Here is a 20674-nt window from a genome sequence, read left to right as displayed (position 1 = left end):
GAGGATACAGTGGGGTCATTTAGCATACAGTCTGGACTGGCTAAACTGGCCCTGAGTTCTCCCATTATATAATCTCAACATCCGTAAATGGGGGTAACATTAACCACAATACAACCTATATGCCAGGTTTTGGTTTAGATGCTGGGGATACAAATTCGATTAGGCTGTTTAACAAAGCGCCTATCTCATTTAGTTATGAATGGTCGCCATTACTGGTGTTACAGTTATGCGTGGACATTTGCATATGTCACGGAGCTTGAGTGAGAGCATGTGATATTTATGACGTTTGTCACTTTCCGAACAGTGTCCCTGCGGGGCCTAAACGTCCACGAGAGTCAAGCTTTGGCACTCCCGTGTAGTAGCACGACAACGCCACTCCACTCCTCTGCACCAACAGAGGGTGCGCAGGCTCCTTCAACACTCCGCTGCATCTGCGCCTGCGCCCCATCGGCGGACCGGCTGCCCTCCCCATTACGGCCACCAGAGAGTGCGCGAGCTCTTTCAACAAACTGCTACGTTTGCGCCTGCGCCGCACCCACCGCCACGCAGCTCCTCCCTTCCGCTCCCGCCCCGCCCCCACCACGCCACGCGCACAAACGCTCCACCTCGGTTGCCCTAGGTTGCTGTTTGTTGACTTCCGGGAACGCGGTCGCCTCAGATGCGCACAGTGGCGCTATGGAGGCCCGAGGGGCTATCGGGGCCTGCCTGGTGGCTGAGGGACGGCTTTAGGCGCAACCGAATCGCCCCCGTTGTCTTCTCCGCCCAGGCACAGATTCCCCGTATTGCCCTCGGTATGGGGGAACCTGAGGAGGAAGTGCCCGGTGAGTCGCGCCCGCGGTTGTGGCGGCGGGCCCAGAGGGAGGGCGGACGGCTAGGCCCCGCCTCCGGGCCGGCCCCAATGTGACTGTCTCAGGCGGCAGACACCTGACTGGGGCCAGAGCTGTTGTCGCGTCCCAGTTAAAGACAGGAGCGAGGAAAGGATGGGTGGGACCTGAGGGGAAACAACGGATAAGGGGGAGGGCGTCTGTCTTTTTTTGTTCTTGTTTTTAATCCTCTCCCTACCCGAGGATATCTTTATTGATTTTAGAGAGAGAGGAGGGTGGGAGGAAAGGGAAAGAAACAGCTATGTGAGAGAAAGAAACATCCATGGGGTTGCCCCCGGTACTGCCCGGACCTGGAATCGAGCCCTTTTGGTATACGGACGAGGCTCCAAATAACTGAGCCACTGAAGTCTCTTTTGTTCTTTTAAAATAAGCTTTATATGAGTTTCTTGAAGTTAGAGGCGGTTTTTACCTCCCTGTAAGCTTCCCTAAATTCCTCCTAGATCTCCAGGATCCAGTATGTATTGAATACCTTAAAGAATGAGTGATTGGGGGCGCGAGGTAAAAGAGGATGGGGAATACGACTTAGAGAACAGAGGTGAAGAGGGAGCCATTAGTGAGGTTTTTTTAAAAGACTTTTTGTCTCAGTCTCGCAATATACTTCGTATTCTGACGTCATCGTACTGCGTAACAGAAATAGACTTTTTCCTGAAGCAGTACTTACTCTAACCACTTGGGATGTACTCCTCAGATATTTTCTATAATACATTCCTTTAGAAATGCTCAGTGTGACCCACTAAATTGGTTTTCTGACCCACTAAAATCAGTCACGATTAACAGTTGGAACAAAAACACAGGATTAGAGTAGACTCTTGCATTCACTGAAATACTAATTTTCTATGGCGCTCTTGACTGTACCATAGATTCCTGTCCTCTTGGGGTTCACAGCTTAGTGAGGGAAACAAAATGACAATACTCATACAGTTTGGTAATAGGCGGTCAGGGCACCGGAGCAGAAACACCAAACCCTGACTTGGGTTGAGAGTATCAGAGGACATTTCCTGGGGAGCCAGAGCAGGAAAAAACAGTTAAAATGATTCATTCTGAGCCTATTCTAGGCCTAACGGGCCTACCACATCTCAATTATCAGTTAGAAATTAGATGCCTCACAATTGTTCTCAAAAGGTTTTCCACGTGTCTGGTCTCGTGCATTAATATTTACTATTAATACTTATGTTCACTATGTTTTGTTTTCTGGTACCAATTAGTTTCTTTATGTGTGATCATTCTCTGAGATTTCCTTAAAGGCTGGATCTGGCCTCCTGTTTGGGTGTGCATGTGTATTAAATCATTATTGGTGACTGGTAGGGGTTTTGGCTTCCAAAATGGTACTGGATCAAAGATCCTACATCCTGGTGATGCTACGATGAAACTCAGTATTATCCTGTTTCTATGTGTGGAGAAAGAAAGCCCTCAGTAAGGGGCTTGACTATGATGTGTTAACCAGAGTGACTTGGTCCACCTGGTGACAGCAGGACTATTTGCAATTGAGGACTACCCTCCTTGTGATAGTATATGTCTTACTTTATACCAGTAAATTAATAATACATAATTTAGCAGAGTTCATACATAAAATTAGAATGTGGTGTGAGGAGTGAGAAGACTGAGTGAAGGGAGAGGAAGGAGGGTGTAAACAGTTTTCTAGCAGACACAAAGCTATCATGAGACGAGGAATATTAATAAATTACTGAGGAAATGGAACCAGGTAACATACTAAAAGCTGTAAATTAAAAACTGTCATATATTTGCAGATTCGGGTGCTGTATTTACATTTGGAAAGTCTAAATTTGCTGAAAATATGCCCAGCAAATTCTGGTTTAAAAATGATATACCTACATATCTTGCATGTGGAGATGAACATACTGCTGTTATTACAGGTTAGTATTAAAGTCTTAAATATTATAGATGCAATGTGTTTTAAACATATTGAAAATAACCTAGAAAAAAGGAAAATAATCTAGAAGGCCTTGTTTTTTTTAATTTTGTCAGAGAATTTTTGACAAATTGATTCATCAAGTCTTTTAAATTTCAAGTTTTCCTTAGTGTATTTAAATATGATTTTCAATACACACAACTTTCTTAGAATAAATCTATTTTAATAGATCTATACAATCAAAAAACTATTACTGGCCCTGGCTGGTGTAGTTCAGTGGATTGAGCACGGGCCTGCGAACCAAAGGATTGTGGTTCGATTCCCAGTCAGGGCATATGCCTGGGTTGCAGGCCAGTTTCTGGCAGGGGACACATGAGAGGCAACCTTACATTGATATTTCTCTCCCTCTGTCCTTCCCTTCCCCTCTAAAGATAAATAAATAGTAATTTAAAAAATCTAAAAAAAAACTATTACTGTATATTCTTAGAAACTCTTTAACATCTAACAGAGTCTGGCTGTAGGTATATGGATGAGGTAACCTGTTTCAACATGGAAAACAATGACACCTTTTAAGTGTAGCATTTTCATTAATTTGCAATAACTTCATCTCATTACTTTATATTGAAAATGCTTTAATTTATTTCTTTTTCTTTTCCACCAGGAAATAATAAACTTTACATGTTTGGCAGCAACAACTGGGGCCAGTTAGGATTCGGATCAAAGTCAGCTGTTTGCAAACCAACGTGTGTCAAAGGTTTGGGATCTTCTTTGTCAGTTTAGATACTTAACAAAGTAAAATACTCCCATATTGACTGTGTAGTTCTTTAATATGACATTACAAATGATACATATTGTAAATAATATGATATAAATAAATACTTTATTGTCTGATATTTTCTTGCAATTTATTGTCATTTAACTCTATTTTTATGACATTTAGAACTACTGTTACATGTTAGGATCTAAAAATCACATTGATTTCAAACCTGGATGTTACAAAAGAAGTAATAATTCTGCTATATTGCACTTGAACATTCATTTCTCTTGCTGTTTGTAAATCTACTTAGATAACACTATTCTATATACAGAGAACAAAAATATATTAGAATTTTGGGCTCTGGCTTAGTGATCTTTGTAATCAGGTATGCAAGCACTTAGGATATGTTGTATAAAGGTTTTTTTTGTGTGTGTGTTTTTTGTTTTTTTAAATTTTTTTTTAGATTTTATTTATTTATCTTTAGAGGGGAAGGGAAGGAGAGAGGGAGAGAAATATTGATGTATGGTTGCCTCTTATGCGTCCCCTGCTGGGAACTGGCCTGCATCCTAGGCATGTGCCCTGACTGGGAATAGAACCAGGATCATGTGGTTCGCAGGCTTGCGCTCAATCCACTGAGCTATGCCAGCCATGGCAAATAAAGGTTTTTTTAATGTGTAAATGAATGAATGAAGAACTTTAACAAAGGTATATGCCTATGAATATTGGACTTACGGTGTTTCATTGAGTGAGGTAAAAGGTAAAATTGATGATAGTGATCACAGATTAGGAGAAAGATCGGTTGGTACTGGAGGCAGCATAACAGAATGCAGTGGCTCTCTGCACATATTACTTACCTGTGGAGTTTTTAATAATATATAAAAGCCTAGGTCTTAATTCAGACCTACTGATTCAGAGTCTCCAGTGGTGAGGCTGAGCTATGTGTATTTTTCTCAGAACTCCCCCGGTTATTTTTTTAAGATTTTATTTATTTTTAGAGAGAGGGGAAGGGAGGGAGAAGGAGCAGGAGATAAATATCAGTGTGAGAGAGAAAAATTGACTTGTTGCCTCTCATATGCACCCCGATCGAGAACCAAACCCACAAGTTGGGCATGTCCCCAACTGGAAATTGAACCTTCCACTCTTTGCTTTGCTAGAGGATGTCCAACCAACTGAACCACACCCCAGTCAGGGCTCTCCTGGTTATTTTGATGCACAACTAGTTCTGAAAACTTTTGGCTTAGTTGACTTTACAGTCAGACAGGCTTGGGTTTAAATCTCAGCTCTACCACTTACTTACCATTTGACCTATATTATTTATCATTTTTATAACCATTTCATATTTTAATTGTCATATTTTTAGCCTTAAAACCTGAAAAGGTGAAACTTGCTGCCTGTGGACGGAACCATACCCTAGTTTCAACAGGTATGGCATTCGATTTGTATGACTTCCTGCCCAATTTGAGGTCTTGTTCCATTACATTTGTAACTTTGTAAAGTTAGTAGAAGTGACATCTTGGTAACAACAGTAGGATTTTTAAAACTGTAGATGGATAGTATACTTGTTTGCCTTTGAAAATATGTAGATAAATGGTAAGTGGCTGAAGAAAAAGCTTGTTTCCTTGGATTATGTCAGGGGGCAGCATCTCCTTACCTGTGTGCACACATCAGGGCATGGTTGTTCCTGTTCTTCATTTTCTGAGGCTGAGTGGGAGCCAAACCCACCCTCACAAAAACCTCTTTTACTGTGAGTCAGCACTATTTCAGTTAAAATCTAAAAAGGTTCTCTGTGTGTATAGAAACTGACAAGATGATTCTTTAAAAAAAAAGATTTTATTTATTTATTTTTAGAGAGACGGGAAGGGAGGGAGAGAGAGGGGGAGATAAACATCAGTGTGTGGTTGTGTCTCGTGTGCTCCCTACTAGCGACCTGGCCTGCAACCCAGCCATGTGCCCTGACTGGGAATTGAACCAGCAACCCTTTGGTTTGCAGGCAGGCACTCAATCCACTGAGCCACACCAGCCAGGGCTGAGAACGTGATCCTTACGTTTCTCTGTGTATTGCAGTTGACAACATGATTTTTCAGTTTATATGGAAAAGCAAAGGACCTAGAATGACCAAAACAGTTTGAAAAGAACAAAATTAGAGGGCTAGCACTACCTGAGTTTAAGACCTACTGCAAAGCTACAGTAATTGAGAGTGTGCTATTAGCCAAAAGATAGACAAAGATTAATGGAACAGAACAGAATCCAGAAATAGATCCATATGCATATGCCCAACTAATGTTTGACAAAGGTACCAAGATAATTCAATGGAGACAAGGTAGTGTTTTCAACAAATGTTCCTGGAACAATGAGATATTTAGGCTCTGGCCATTGACTAGTCCTTCCTATCTCCTTTCCCTTCCACAACGTTTCTGTCTTTAGGCTATTTTCCTTGCCTTGGCTCCTCCTCACTTCTCTGCCCTGTTCAGACTTTTCTTGCTGAAAAGTCTTTTCCTCGGATTCTTATCTTTTAAGATGCAGTGTAAGTCTAACTTCTTCTAATGGAGCTTTTGGTGACTATTCAACTTTATACTTATGTGGTCTCTGAACTGCTAAGTATTTGACCAACTCTGGCTTGCCCCATATGTATATATTGTGCGGTCCAATTCCATTTGAAAACTAGTCTCACTTCCCTCAGTTATTTTTTTTTAATCCTATTATTAGCCCTGGCTAGTGTGGTTCAGTGGATTGAGTGCCCGCCTGCAAACCAAAGGGTTCCTGGTTCAATTCCCAGTCAGGGCACATGCCTGTGTTGTAGGCCAGGTCCCCCGAAGGGGGTATGTGTGAGGCAACCACACATTGATGTTTCTCTCCCTCTCTCCCTCCCTTCCCCTCTGTCTAAAAATAAATAATAAAAATTTTTTATATATTTTTTAAGATTTTATTTATTTATCTCTAGAGAGGAAGGGAAGGAGAGAAGAAGAGAAATATCAATGTGTGGTTGCCTCTCGTGGGTCCCCTGCTGGGAACTGGCCTGCAACCCAGGCATGTGCCCTGACTGGGAATTGAACTGAGATCGTGTGGTTCACAGGCCCGTGCTCAATCCACTGAGCTACACCAGCCAGGGCTAATAAATTTTTTTTTTAATCTCATTTTTAATTTGCACTGATTCAGTCTGGTTTTGCCCTCAGTTTCCCCTATTATTTAGTGAAGCTTTGGCTTCGTATGATAGATATCACTAATTTTTAATATGTATGTGTCTCAGAAAATCTCTATTACTTCAGAACTTACTGGCAATATTTATTATGTAGGCATGATATACTTCTTATTTAATTAATAAAGTCATTAACAAACATTTATAGTGCTTCCAATGAGCCAAATGCTGTTCTAAGAATATTATAAATGTTAACTAAATTAAACTTCATAACTGCTCTATAAAGTAGGCACCGTTATTAGCCCTGTTTTGCAAATAAGGAAAGGGAGACAGGGAAAGGTTAAGTACAGCTTGCCCAAGGTTACCGAGCTGATAAGAGGCGAGCCAGAATTTGCACCCAGGAAGTATGGCTTTGGAGTCCTTTCTCCTAAATACAGTGTTGTACTGCTTTTCTACTTAGCTATAAAATTAAAAAATATATACAACATAGACTTTCCATGTTTCTAATTATATTCTTCTTGGATTTGCCTCATTTTACTTATTTGTTACTTATTATATTTTAACTTTAATGGGTATGGAAGTTAAAATTAATGAACTGTATCTTTTAAAATAGTTTGATTTGGATTGTAAACTAACTTGGAAATTATTTTTTTTCTTTTCTGCTCTGAGTTAATAAAGTGCTGCATGAGTAAGAAAATACATTCCACACATTCCACACAATTGCTACTTGGACTCGGGAATGATTTGTAAAATCTCACAGAAATGTATAGCTTTGCTTGTTTTATTTCATTTTTGACAATAAAATGAAGTTATGCACCAAATTACAGGATAATGTCAGCTTTCAACTTTCTTTACTGTTAATAGAGGAAATATCTGGTATATACTGGCTTTTCTCATACAAATGATGACTGCAGTTTATTGATGTTTTCTGTGTGCAGAAGGAGGCAAAGTATATGCAGTTGGGGGAAATAATGAAGGCCAGCTAGGACTTGGTGACACTGAAGATAGAGACACTTTTCATCTAATTGAATTTTTTACATCCAAGCATCAGTTTAAACAGCTCTCTGCTGGATCTAACACTTCAGCTGCACTAACTGGTGAGACTTTTTTTCATTTCAAGCTGGGGCACATCCCTTTCGACCAGGATATGTGAACTCTGTAAATTGAAGAGAGCATTGCCATTTAGTTTTCTTTCATTGATGATGTGTTTTCATAAGGCATTTAAAATAAACTTTAAACCATGACATATATTACAATTTTATACTTATTTAGCATTAGATGTCAACATACACTTTGAAGGTAATTGTTAAATAAATTCTCAGCTATTTTTCTATTTATTCATGATATTCTTAAATGCTATTTTCATTGAATGTTCTGAAAATTATACTTACAGCTTTAATGAAGTTACTTTCAGAAACATCATAGAAATCCATTGGATATATGTTGTTAAAAAATTAAAATTTGTAATGGCCACGTATCTCTCTGCCTCCTTATTAAAAGTCTATATGAGGAACTTCTTTAAAATTTGGATCTAAGATAAATTCGGTCTCACTAAAGAAGCTGCTGGTGTGCTTCTTTGTTCCAGTCTAGAGAACTGCTCTGGAACTTAGGGTGTTGCTCTGGCTGTGAGGAGAGCCAGAGTCAGCTCTGAGGCTCTATCCTTCAATTCTCTCAGTAGCACAGTTAACATTTTGACATCTTTCTGTTGGTTCTTATTTTCAATTTTTCTTTTAATTGCCTTATTATTAAATCAAAGATTTTTTTCTTCATTTTTAAAAAAGATTGTATGTATTTATTTTCAGAGAGAGGGGAAGGGAGGGAGAAAGAGGAGAGGAACGTCAGTGTATAGTTGCCTCTTACACCCCCACAACTGGGGACCTGGCCTGCAACCCAGGCATGTGCCCTGACTAGGAATCGAACTGGTGACACTTTGGTTCACAGGCCAGCACTCAATCCACTGAGCCACACCAGCCAGGGCCAAAGATTAATTTTTAAATTAATTACAAGGTAAATAAGTCTAGATGATTTCTTTCTAAAATACTTTCCTCATCTAGCTTTTCCAGACATCAGAAACCTCATCAGAAAGAATATAGGTTAACCTATATTTGAGATACTATGTATGCTAATATATTTCCTGATCCTCTGAAGCTAGGTTATATGTTTCACATGTAAATTGTTAAAAAAAAAGTAAAGTTAGGTGAATCCATTTATTTGTTTTTATTTAAAGCATCATCTCCTCAGTGTTCTCAGAGCCAGGTCTTCCAGGCCCTTTTGACCTGGGACTTACTTTCCCAGGAGATGATGTCCAGTGTGACTCATGGTGTCACTTAGAAGAAACCGTTTTCTGTTTAGAGGCATTAAAATAAGAAAAGGATATTATAGGAAAGGACATTCTGTCATTGCTATTAAGATAAAAATATGGACATGACTAAAGTGATTTACATTAGGTTAGTCTCTGTCCTTTATCATTATAGAAGCATTTTGTACTAGAAATTGAACTGTTACATAGCTAGCTAGTATATGTCTTAGGAGTACTTTTCTTTCAAACATATAATTTTTCTAAATTACAAAATAAATGAGGCATTATAAATATAATAATTTCATACCCCTGCCACTATTTAAAACCTTTATTCTTCCTTGTGTTTTCTTTTTAGAGGATGGAAAACTTTTTGTGTGGGGAGAAAATTCTGAAGGGCAGATTGGCTTAAATAATGTATCTAATGTGTGCGTTCCTTGTCAAGTGACCTTTGGGAAACCTATTGCCTGGATCTCTTGCGGATATTACCATTCAGCTTTTGTAACAAGTAAGACAGAACATTTTGGATTCATCATGTTATCTCCCATTTCTGAATTCTTAGTTAATAATAAAATGATACAGCATTCTACAGTTCCATAGAAATGCCATGTTAGTCTATGTAATGAAATCATTTTGTTTTGCTTTAACAGTATTTCTCCATTTCAGTAATGAGAGTTTATCATTTCAAATTCTCTTTGACTTGTTAACTTTTTAATGAAATTAGGTACATTCAAAACACAAAATTTATATATTAGAAACCCTTTTAAGTTTTGGATCTCAAACTTGTTGGAATACTTTGGCATGAAAAATAAGACCCGTGGCCCACTTTCCTCTGAATCTACTTGCCTATGTACCTATTCTACTCTTGTCCTGATACTTTGCTTTTATTGTTTCAGTAAATGAAGCATAGACTTTCAATGTGTGAACAAGGATAAAGACTAGATAGAAACGAAGAGATGTCAGCATGGGATATGATTTCTTTTGATGGGATTTTTCTCAGCATACTCAATTTCTCCCTTTCCTGTGCTCACTGGAAACTGTTTCTACCTTAGTTAAAATATTTGAAATATTGAACTTTATTATAGTCTACATCTACAGTAGTAATAATAGAAGTGTGATCATGGCTTTCCATCCTAATGATAGTTTTTTCTAACAGTAAAATAGCTAGAGGAAATAGTTTTGTGGTCCCTCTTAGACCTTTCTCCCCCTAAGATTTTGCTTTATACATTTACTCCTTGTTCCATGTACCTTGGATTCAATTTTAGAAAGTTCCGTTTGATTCATCTCATTGCTGCTCAGACTTACCAGTGAGTTGGAAGCAGCTTAGTACCAAGAGATGGCAAAATCCACCTTGGTTGGTATTGTTCACCACTGTATCAGTTTGTATCTTGAACAAACTGTTAATCAATAAATATTGTCAGATGAGGGAGTAAATGAATGAATGACCAATTAATTGTGTTTCTTGGGGCAATACTATCTACAGACTTATTAGTAACTTTAGGGTCTGTGCTCACTTTGTTCATAAAACAAATCAGAAAAGGAAAGAAAACCACAAATGTAAAAACAATCAAAACAAGCAAAAGTATTATATTATATTTAGGTTTTAATAAAACTTCCAGAATCACTTTTATGATTAAACTCTGCCTTTGCCAGTAAGGGAAGAAGTAGAATTGAGTTGTTCATCTTAACCCACAAGTCTTAAATGGAGCTTTTTTGCTTTGTTTTGTTGTTTTCATGCCTTTAAAAAATAGCTTTATTGAGATATAGCTCACATACCATACAACTCACTCATGTTAAGGTATGAGGAGCACCAGGAGTTTATAGACAGAGGTGCAATGGGACTCTTCTGGACTTAGTATTTCATTTCATGTGAGAGGCAAAAGCCAAAGGAAAGGGAAAGGGCGCTGACTTACTGAACACCAAGGTTTGCTACATACTTCGTTAAAAACCTGTGATAAATCATTATGTCTGTAGTATTTGTCCAAGTTTTTTAAGTAAAATATACTTGGCATACATTATTATATTAGTCTCATGCTTGAGCAAGTTTTAAGTAGTGCATCCCATGTGTATTGGATGTCCTAAAATGTCCCTAAGTTCTATGACTTGCTGGAAGGACTGTCAGGCTTCAATAGCAGGTTACACTCATGGCTAAGATTTATTACAGCTAAGGATACAGAACAAAAGCAACAGGAAAAATAAATATATCAGTGGAGTCTAGGCAGATCCAGCATAAGGCTTCTTAGTTCTTCCTCTTCCTAAGTCAAATAGGATATGCTTTGTCTTTGGTAGCAAACTTCAGAGACGTGTGGAATGTCTCTGCCCAGGGGAGCCCACTTAGTCTCAAGGTCTGATATGCAGGGGACTGGTTAGGTAGGCATATCCTACTAGCAGCTGGCTACAGCCTATGAAACTCAGGTCCTTCGACAGTGAAACCAGGTGTACCTCATCAATGTTGATGTTTGTGCACAGCAATCCTAAGAAGCTAAGCTGGCATAATCCATTGCTCCAGGTGTGCATAACAAAATCACCAATCGCAGACAGAACATTTCAGGGGCCATATTCTTGGGGGTTGATCCATGGTCAATCATGGTTCTCTTGGAGAGATGCAGTTAATAAGCCACAAGACCTGCTGTGTTACCTCTTTCCTCACACCAATGGTGATACATTCTGTGTCATTCTTTAGATTAGATTGTATACTTACAAAGGTTTTTAAATTCCTACTTTATAGAACTCACTTCAGTTCATAGAAATGAATAAGAGAAATTTCTTACTTTTAAGAAGTTCGTAGTCATAGTGGTGACTGTAATAACAAGCAAGACAGTGGTGTTGGTAATGACAAGCCAGCGATTAAGTGTCGGTTTCCTTGATAAGAATCTTTGTGGAGAAGTACCATCTATCAGTAAAATCTGTTATCTTAAGACTCAAAATATATTTACTCAGCTTTCTGAACTGAGTAAATATATTGAATTTACTGAGTTTCCTGAAACATTTAATAAAAAGCAATTATTCATTCATATATTCAACAATTATTAATTTACATGCTCAGTGTAGTAGATAGACACTCTGGGAGGTTTTTAGAATACTTTATGAGCATAACAATATCTGTGTCCTTGTGGGGGCTTAATGTCTATCTAGTTATTTTGTTTTATTTAAAATTTTTTTTAAAGATTTATTTTTAGAGAGGGGAAGGGAGAAAAAGAGGGAGAGAAACATCAGTGTGTGGTTGCCTCTCATGTGCCCCCTACTGGGAACCTGACCTGCAACCCAGGCATGTGCCCTGACTGGGAATCTAATCAGTGACCCTTTGGTTCATAGGCTGGCGCTCAGTCCACTGAGCCACACCAGCTAGGGCTCATTTTGCTTTATTAAAGGGAAGTAGAAGTAAGATAGTCCTCACTCCTTTGTTAAACAGCTAAAATAACTTTCCCGTTGTTTCTTAGTATAATGGTTGTGAATTATTTGTGAAAATTTTGGAGTAGAATAATCAAAGGGAAAAAATTTGGCTTTCTTTCCTCACCATATAGTAAAAATATTTCAAGAAAAGTCAAATTTATTAAGTTGATGTTTTCTACATTTTTTATTGAACATGAGAACATGCACTAAAAAAGGCCAGCGTCTTGTTTGTATTTATGTCATCATTGGTCACTCTTCTTTTTCTTTAACAGTGGATGGAGAACTCTATACATTTGGAGAACCTGAGTGTGGGAAGTTAGGTCTTCCCCAAGAGCTACTGATGAATCACAGAGTGCCCCAGCTGGTGACTGGAATTCCTGAGAAAGTGCTCCAAGTAGCTTGTGGTGGAGGGCACACTGTGGTTCTCACAGGTATGTGGAGACCCTGCTGATCTGTTTCTTGCTTTCTGTGGTAGCTAATGAAAAATTTTTTTAGTATATTTTTATTGTGGTGAGAACACTTATCATCTAACTTACCCTCTTTATTTTTATTTTTTATTGTTCATGCTATTACAGTTGTCCCTGCGTTTTTTCCCTTTGTTCTCCACCCAGCCCCAACACTTCCGCTTTCTCAGCCAATCTCCATATGGTTGTCCACATCCATAGGTCATGCACAAATGTTCCTTGGTTAATCCCTTCACTGTCTTTCATCTAGTTCCCCTCCCTCCGTCAGCTCTCAGTCTGTTCCATATATCTATACTTCTATTTGTATTTTGTTTGTTAGTTTATTGTGTTCATCAGATTCCACATATAAAGTGAGTTTGTATAATACAGTATTATCTATAGGCACAATGTTGTATGGTGAATTACTAGAACTTACCTTGCGTAGCTGAAACTTATACATGTTGATTAGCAGCTCTCCCATTCTCCCTCCTAGCTCCTAGCAACCACACTTCTAGTGTCTGCTTCTGTGAGTTTGACTATTTTAGATAGCTTATATAAGTTGACTTTGGATCTTTTCCTGTTAAGAGTCTCACCTTTTATTCCTGTAGTTAATATACATTTCTGGCCAATGGAAAAATTTCTTAAGTAGAAAAAATGGATTTTGAGTTGTTTTCACTAACATAACTGATGTTTTCATGATCTTAACACCTTTATTGCAACAAGTGACGATGCTTTTAGCTCAGTTTCAGACATACTGTTTTCCATATATATATATAGAAATACAGGTTTTTCCTGTGTGTTGCAAATATATGTTTTTCATACATATGTGTATAGGTTTTCCATATTTATCAAAAATTGACTTTTTCTGAAATATTTTCTTTTGGGGAAGCTTCCTTGTCATGCTGTTTTCTACAGTCACTGATAATTCTTTTCTTTGTGGCATTTACCATGTATAACTTGGTGATTCTTTTGTGATTTTTATGTTCTGTTATAGTAGTTCATTAAAAATGTTAAGATTTTAAATTACAGGTAAGAAAAGAAAGTTCGAACCTGAATAGTAATACCAGTTTTGGCTTCTGAATTTTGTATTTGGTATAACATGTCAGGTTATAACATCTCAGGTTTCTAGTTAATATATTAAGATATACTTACTACTTGATAATATGCTTACTAAATTGATGTTCCTATATTTGTTCAGCATTATCTTTATTTAGATGAGTAGTATAGATGTAATTAGGTAGCGAATTATGACTTTTTTTTGGTTAGAAAGAAGTGAACAGTTTCTGAAATCACCGTTGAGCTTTAGTAACCCAAAGTTAGAAGTATTTTAGATAAATGTTGAATAATGTCCAGTTCTCAGATGACATGCTTAATATTGCAAGGTGATGAGTAGTATTTTATCTTTAGATTTTCCTCTCTAACATAGCTTATCCTTGTCTTCTTTTTCTTTATTGTTTTCTTAATCCTCACCTGAGGATAGCTTTACTGATTTTAGAGAGAAAGGAAGGGAAAGAGTGGGGGAGAGAGAAAGAGAAACATTAGTGTGAGAGAAACACCAATCAGTTGCCGCCTATATGTGCCAATATTTTATAAGCCAATATCAGACAACTTATGAAACTTAAGAGTAATTGTTGGCCAGCTAGAGATAGACAATTGTTTTAATTTACCTGCCATTTTATATTAAGCTGAACATTTAGAACTGGAGATATGCTATGTGATGATTAATTAAACTAAGAGATGGTATTTTTTTAAACTAATAAGCATCTGTTTTGTAATTGTTTCATTGTGGCTTTATATCCTTGACACAGCATATCTTTTACGAATTAATATGTATATGTCTTATTTATGAAATAAACATTCTTTTCAGATAGAAAAAATGTAAGGCTATGATAGTAGATAGTTATGTATTCATTAGTATCTTCCATTGTCAGAATAAGATGAGTTGATTAGAGAATTAATTTTTAGAAAAATATTCTTTTTCTAATTTATTTTTTATTGAATTTGTTGGGGTAACACTGGTTAATAAAAGTATATAGGTTTCAGGTATACAGTTATATAATACATCATCTGGATATTGTATTGTATCTTTACCACCCCAAATCAGGTCTTTTTCATCACCATTTATCCCCCCCTTTACCCTCTTCTACCTCCCCCGACTCCCTACCTTCCCTCTAGCAATACTGTTGTCTGTGTCCATGAGTCTTCCTGTTTTTTTTTTTTTTGCTTAACCCCTCAGCCTTATTGCCAAGCCCCTAACCTCCTTCCCTCTGACAGCTGTCTTCTGTTCTCTGTATCCATGAGTCTCCACTTTGTTAGTTTATTTGGTTCATTAGATTCCACATATAAGTGAAATCATATAGCACTTGTCTTTCTCTGACTGGAATATTTCACTTAGTATAGTACTCTCAAGGTTCATCCATGCTGTTGCAAAAGATACGATTTCCTTCTTTTTTATGGCTGAGTAGTATTCCCCCACAGCTTTTACAACTGAATGTCCTATGATTTCTTAAAATCTGTGTGAATGTTTTCTCATTTAATCCTTCATAAACTCTGTTAGAAAGTGATTATAATATCAGAGAATTTTAGTACCTCTCCAACTTACCACAGCTAGTAATACTAATGCAGATTTGGGCTGTTGCCAGAATCCAAAGCTCTTTTTCTTCTTTGTAACGGAAGAGGAAATGTATGTATTGAACTCTAGAAAAGTAAAGTGATAGAATAAACACTGTGCTTCTTAACATAGTGGCCAGCGAGAGTTGTGTGTCTAAAAATGACTCTTTCATCACCACTCATTTTTCCTGTTTTTGTGTTTTTCCCATTTCTAGAGGATATGTGAGCATAATATTTACTAAGTTATTGGAGGTCCTTTGGAATCACTTAAAAACATTAAGATAGATGAAGGCTTTTTTACCCTCTTTTCATTATTATTGAATTTCCTAGTAAATGTACTTTACTTATAAGTAAATTTAGCATTATCTACTGTGTTTAAGTTCTTGTGCAAATTCTCTTGAAAATGTTTTACAAAACAGACTTCTATTAAACTACCTTTGAAAGTGGGGACTCCTTCTATAGGAAACACTGAATTTTTTTATTAAGGCAGTGAAAAGAATTAACTTAATGGCAGTCGATACTTTTTAAAAAGCTGAGTGGTAATTATAGGGACATTTTAGGTTGTTCACCAACTTAGTATTTTTGGTAATTTCTTTTATAGTTATATGTAAAAGATGACATCAGGCCCATGCCATAATTTTTACAGTTGTGTATCTTTTCATTTTCCCTCTTCCTTTATCATTGAGAAATGTATAGTATATGTAAGTATTAGGTATTCTTATGTGGGCATTTCTTTCAGAGATACATAACCTTCATTATGAAAGTTTGACTACCACAATTTTTCTACATATAATGGTGACAGTGTCTGCTTCCCTACAATCCTTTTTTTTGTATTTGCTCCTTCCTTTTCAGAAAAAGCTGTGTACACCTTCGGGCTGGGACAGTTTGGTCAGCTGGGTCTTGGCACTTTTGTCTTTGAAACCGCAGAACCCCAAATCATTGAATCTGTTAACGGACGGAAAATAACCTCTATTTCTTGTGGAGAAAATCACACAGCTTTGATAACAGGTACAGGTCATATTTCTGGTATATACTTATAAAACTGGGTATATTTTACAAACTAAAGACTATGTGAAATTAACATGTCTAACTTAGAAGAATAACTGTGAAAAATGAATTCCTTTTTAATGTGCCAAAATATAAAGTTTGTAAACTCTTTATAAATTTTAATTCAATTTGAAATCAATGTAAATGGCCCTGGCTGGTATAGCTCAGTGGATTGAGCACGGGGCTGCGAACCAGAGTATCACGGTTCAGTTCCCAGTCAGGGCACATGCCTGGGTTGCAGGCTAGTTCCCAGCAGGGGATGCATGAGAGGCAATCATACATTGATATTTCTCTCCCTCTCTCCTTCCCTTCCCCTCCAAAAATAAATAAATAAAATTTAAAAAATAAAATCAATGTAGATGATCCAGAGATTTAGAACCTCAGAATCCAGAGATTTAGACCATAGTATTATCTTTGGCAGAAAGGTGGAATCTTTTTGAAACTTCATCAATTTGAAGGTTCTTAACTCTGCTCAGGCCAGAGGGAAAAGTCTTACAAGAAAAAAAAACTTACTTTGTGTATATTCTCATACCTATTATTTTTATTACTATTTTTATTACATTTATTGTTGTAAAATTGATTAATAAAATTAGATGGTTTTCAAGTGTATTTCTATATTCTACACATCTTTTTGCTAGAAAAGAAAAAAACTTATATTAAAATATTCTCCCTGTTCAATCTGACAGCTACATTCAGACTGTTTTTATGATGCTTTTGCCACCAGGGGGCGTTTTCAGGAGTGACCCTTTCCTACTTGCTCCACAGTGATAGAAAGGCACCTCAGACACCAAGTGAATACCCGAGTCTTCTAGATCTTCCACTCTGTCTTTTCTCCTTTATCCAGAGGGAGAGAGAGGGAGAGAGAGACTGCATCAGGCCAACTTATCAACCTCAGAAACTAGGTGCTGCTAGTGTAGGACTTCATAAAGGTCTTTCCCTAAGATGACTGATTTGGTTACTTGTAGGTAATTGACATACTCCACAATTTTAATTGCTTTAGAACAAAAGGCTCTGTAACTTCACTATTTCCAGCTCACATTTCTATCTAAAAATGAAACATTTAAAAGCTAGAAATCGTATAGTGTTTTAGAATAATCCAGGTATTGCTATTTCTTTTTTTAATTTAATTTTATTGTTTATTTTATTACAACTGTCCCAGTTTTTCTCCCTTTGCTTTCCTCTGTCCCACCCCATCCCTACTCCCACAGTCCAGATGTTGCTATTTCTACATTTATTTCCCTTCTTGTAAACAAACTGCTGCTACAGTGGAGAAAGCCAGTTTCTCATCTTAGGGGAACGAAGAGTCAGCAAATACAAGGTCCTACAATTCACTGTCTTTTCTTCCCAAAGAATCTTTCAAAGAGACCTACCTGCCCATTTTCAAGTATTGATGTCTTTGTTAATATATCATGAAATAGAGCACATATATAGATACACAAATGTTTATATCCAATTGTATGTGTGTATATATATACAGTGTAAAAAACTGCTATTCATTTATAGTCCTAGGATTTTTGTTATGTAGGTATCCCTTACTGAATTATCTTAATCTCATTTTCTCTGCCCTTAACTGGCATTTTTCATCCATTCTAAATTGCCATTGATGGTAAATACACACTTTTTATGGATCATCTAACATACAATGAGGTTATTTGGCTAAACTTTCATAATATCTTTCCTCCTGATGAAAGACATTATAGCACAAATAATTGAACATTAATGTAGTTTGCTTTTTTGCTCATGAATCCTCCCCAGGGAACAGGTGTTGTGAATATTTTTTCTCTAGGATTAATGAGAGGTATGTAGTGGGTTATCTATAAATTCTTGCCAGTTTCCCATTATAGCCAGTGGCTCATATTTTAAAAAGCTCTCTGAGGTTAGAAGTGGAGTCTGGTGGCTTAGATTGTAGTTCATTTTTTTCCTGACTAAAGATAATCAAAAGAGAAAACTTTAAAAAGCATTTTGGATAAAGAAATCAGGGTCAAAGGAAGGAGAAGGAAAGATGATAAGGAATATACATAAAGAAATAAATACTTTATATTAAGAATTATGCCCTGGCTGGTATAGATCAGTGGATTGAGCTTGGGCTACAAACCAAAGGGTCACTGGTTCAGTTCCCAGTCAGAGCACATGCCTTGGTTGTGGGCCAGGTCCCCAGTAGGGGGTACACGAGAGGCAGCCACGCATTGATGTTTCTTGCCCTCTCTTTCTCCTTCCCTTCCCCTCTGTCTAAAAACAAAATAAATAAAATCTTTTAAAAAGATTTTATAAGAGTATAAATTGAGATCATAAACAATGGTTAATGCTGATTTGTAGGGTATCTATTTATTTTTGTACATTAATTTTTGAACTTCCCACTTTACTGAACTGTGGTATGCTTATCATTTTTCAGTCAGTTCTCTTGGATGTTCTTAGAATGCAATTACTTTGCCATCTTAAACTAGAAGGCCCCAAATTTGATCTTATAATTTTCCAGCTTAAAACCATTCATTTAACTTATTATTGCCCTTAGGATAGAGTTCAGAAATTCTTAAGATGAACTAACAGGATCCTCTGTGTTGTGGTTCCTTCCTACCTCTTCAGACTCATCTTATACCACTCCCCCCACCCCTTGTTTTTCAGGCACGTTGTTGCCTTTCAACTTCTTGACTATCCTATATATATATGTATTTTATTCAGAGCCTTTGTATGTACTGCTGACTCTGCTTGGAAGATTCTTTGTTCTCTATTCTTGCAGCTAAACTCTGATCATCCTTTATGCCACCATTTGAAAGCCTTCCATAGTCCCCAGACTATTGGGAGATCATCCCCCTCCTCTGCATCCATACTGGCACCTTTCTCTTTACTTTTGCTTCCATGGCACTTACCCCACTTGAGGTGAAAGTGAAGAAGAAAGGGCTTGAGGAGTGAAGGTTCAGAGTAGCTGCTACAGCAGTGGAGCAACAGGGTTAACTGAAGAGAGACAACAAGATTACTCATCATCATTGTGGGTCCACCTAATATGGGGGACCCTCAGGATTGATATAGGGCAGGGATATCAAGCTCATTTTCACCAGGGGCGACATGAGCCTTGTGGTTGCCTTAAAAGGGCCAAAAGTAATTTCAACTCCTTAACAGTTAAGGAGTAGTTACATTTATACAGTCCTAAAATTATTTCGGCCCTTTGAAGGCAACCGTGAGGCTGATGTGGCCCCTGGTGAAAATGAGTTTGACACCCGTGGTATAGGGATTCATCTGCATGGTTGGTTTATTGCATTTTTGTCAGCAGCGTTCCACAGCCCAGGAGCAGAACTGATAAAAGAGGCAGCTGGATTGATCTAAGCCTGTAGTTTTCTGCTGGTAGTGATTTTGTCCACCCAGGGGACACATGGCAGTGTCTGGAGACATTTTTGATTGCTACAGCTGTGCAGGGCTGAAAAAAAAACAAACCTAATCAATGAATGGAGGAAGAAAAAAATGAATTGTATTGGGACGTAGAGGGTCAGAATATAGCATTCTCTTTCCCCTTGAGAAGATGGCATGTAACAACAGGAGGTCTCATGCTGGTGTTGCTGCTCCGCACAAGGCTTCAGAACAACTTGGTTTCAACTTTACAAACCACCAAGGGCTTAGTGATTTATTCTCAGAGTATCTATTGTCTAATATTATGTACAGGACCACAGAGACCATAGAGAGTGTGGAAGCATCAATGAATCGGTAAATTCAGTGCATAATGTGAGGGGAAAATTACAATTGCAATGTATGTTAATATATTTGTCTATTTACAAATAAATTAATATAATCAGGACTTTTATAATTCTCTTTTTTGCATTTTAGATGTAGGCTGTATGTATACTTTTGGAGATGGTCGATATGGAAAATTGGGACTTGGAATGGAGAATTTTACCAATCAGTTTGCTCCTACTTTGTGCCCTAATTTTTTGAAATTCAGAGTTCATTTAGTAAGTGTATTAGCATTTCCCCGTTTATATTTTCACATTCCTTTATTTTAGTCTTTCAGTTTTATATAGAAAATAAGCACTTTTAAGTTGATATGAAAGAACATCATGGCTATATCTAATAAATACACTTGTTTCCTAAAAATCAAATGTCAGATATAATGTCACTTTGAAAATCTGTGCCTTTCCTAATTTTCTTCTTTAACATCTTCCTTTGTGCCCTAATCTGGACTCTTTTATTTTATTCTCATATGTCTCTTGTAAGCCAGGACTGTGCCACGCCTGAAAGCTTTGTGACTC

General features: G+C 37.3%; 1 protein-coding gene across 1 annotated transcript in view; it reads left to right on the top strand.

Annotated features, from left to right (window-relative positions):
• The first annotated feature begins 586 nt into the window (after window positions 1–586).
• The window catches only part of RPGR (retinitis pigmentosa GTPase regulator), a 49924-nt gene continuing 29836 nt past the window's right edge, over window positions 587–20674 (top strand). Inside the window, exons 1-9 of the mRNA XM_037059564.1 lie at window positions 587–821; window positions 2633–2758; window positions 3416–3508; window positions 4872–4934; window positions 7586–7744; window positions 9302–9451; window positions 12609–12767; window positions 16242–16397; window positions 20253–20377. Coding sequence (XP_036915459.1) covers window positions 659–821; window positions 2633–2758; window positions 3416–3508; window positions 4872–4934; window positions 7586–7744; window positions 9302–9451; window positions 12609–12767; window positions 16242–16397; window positions 20253–20377 — 1194 coding nt within the window. The 5' untranslated portion in view covers window positions 587–658. The remainder of the gene's footprint in view (window positions 822–2632; window positions 2759–3415; window positions 3509–4871; window positions 4935–7585; window positions 7745–9301; window positions 9452–12608; window positions 12768–16241; window positions 16398–20252; window positions 20378–20674) is intronic.

This window comes from Sturnira hondurensis, unplaced genomic scaffold, assembly GCF_014824575.4.
Source record: "Sturnira hondurensis isolate 20B ecotype Veracruz unplaced genomic scaffold, ASM1482457v3 Scaffold0011192, whole genome shotgun sequence".
Taxonomy (NCBI): Eukaryota; Metazoa; Chordata; class Mammalia; order Chiroptera; family Phyllostomidae; genus Sturnira; species Sturnira hondurensis.
The sequence above is the reverse complement of the archived record's forward strand: the minus strand, read 5'-3'. Positions and strand labels throughout refer to the sequence as shown.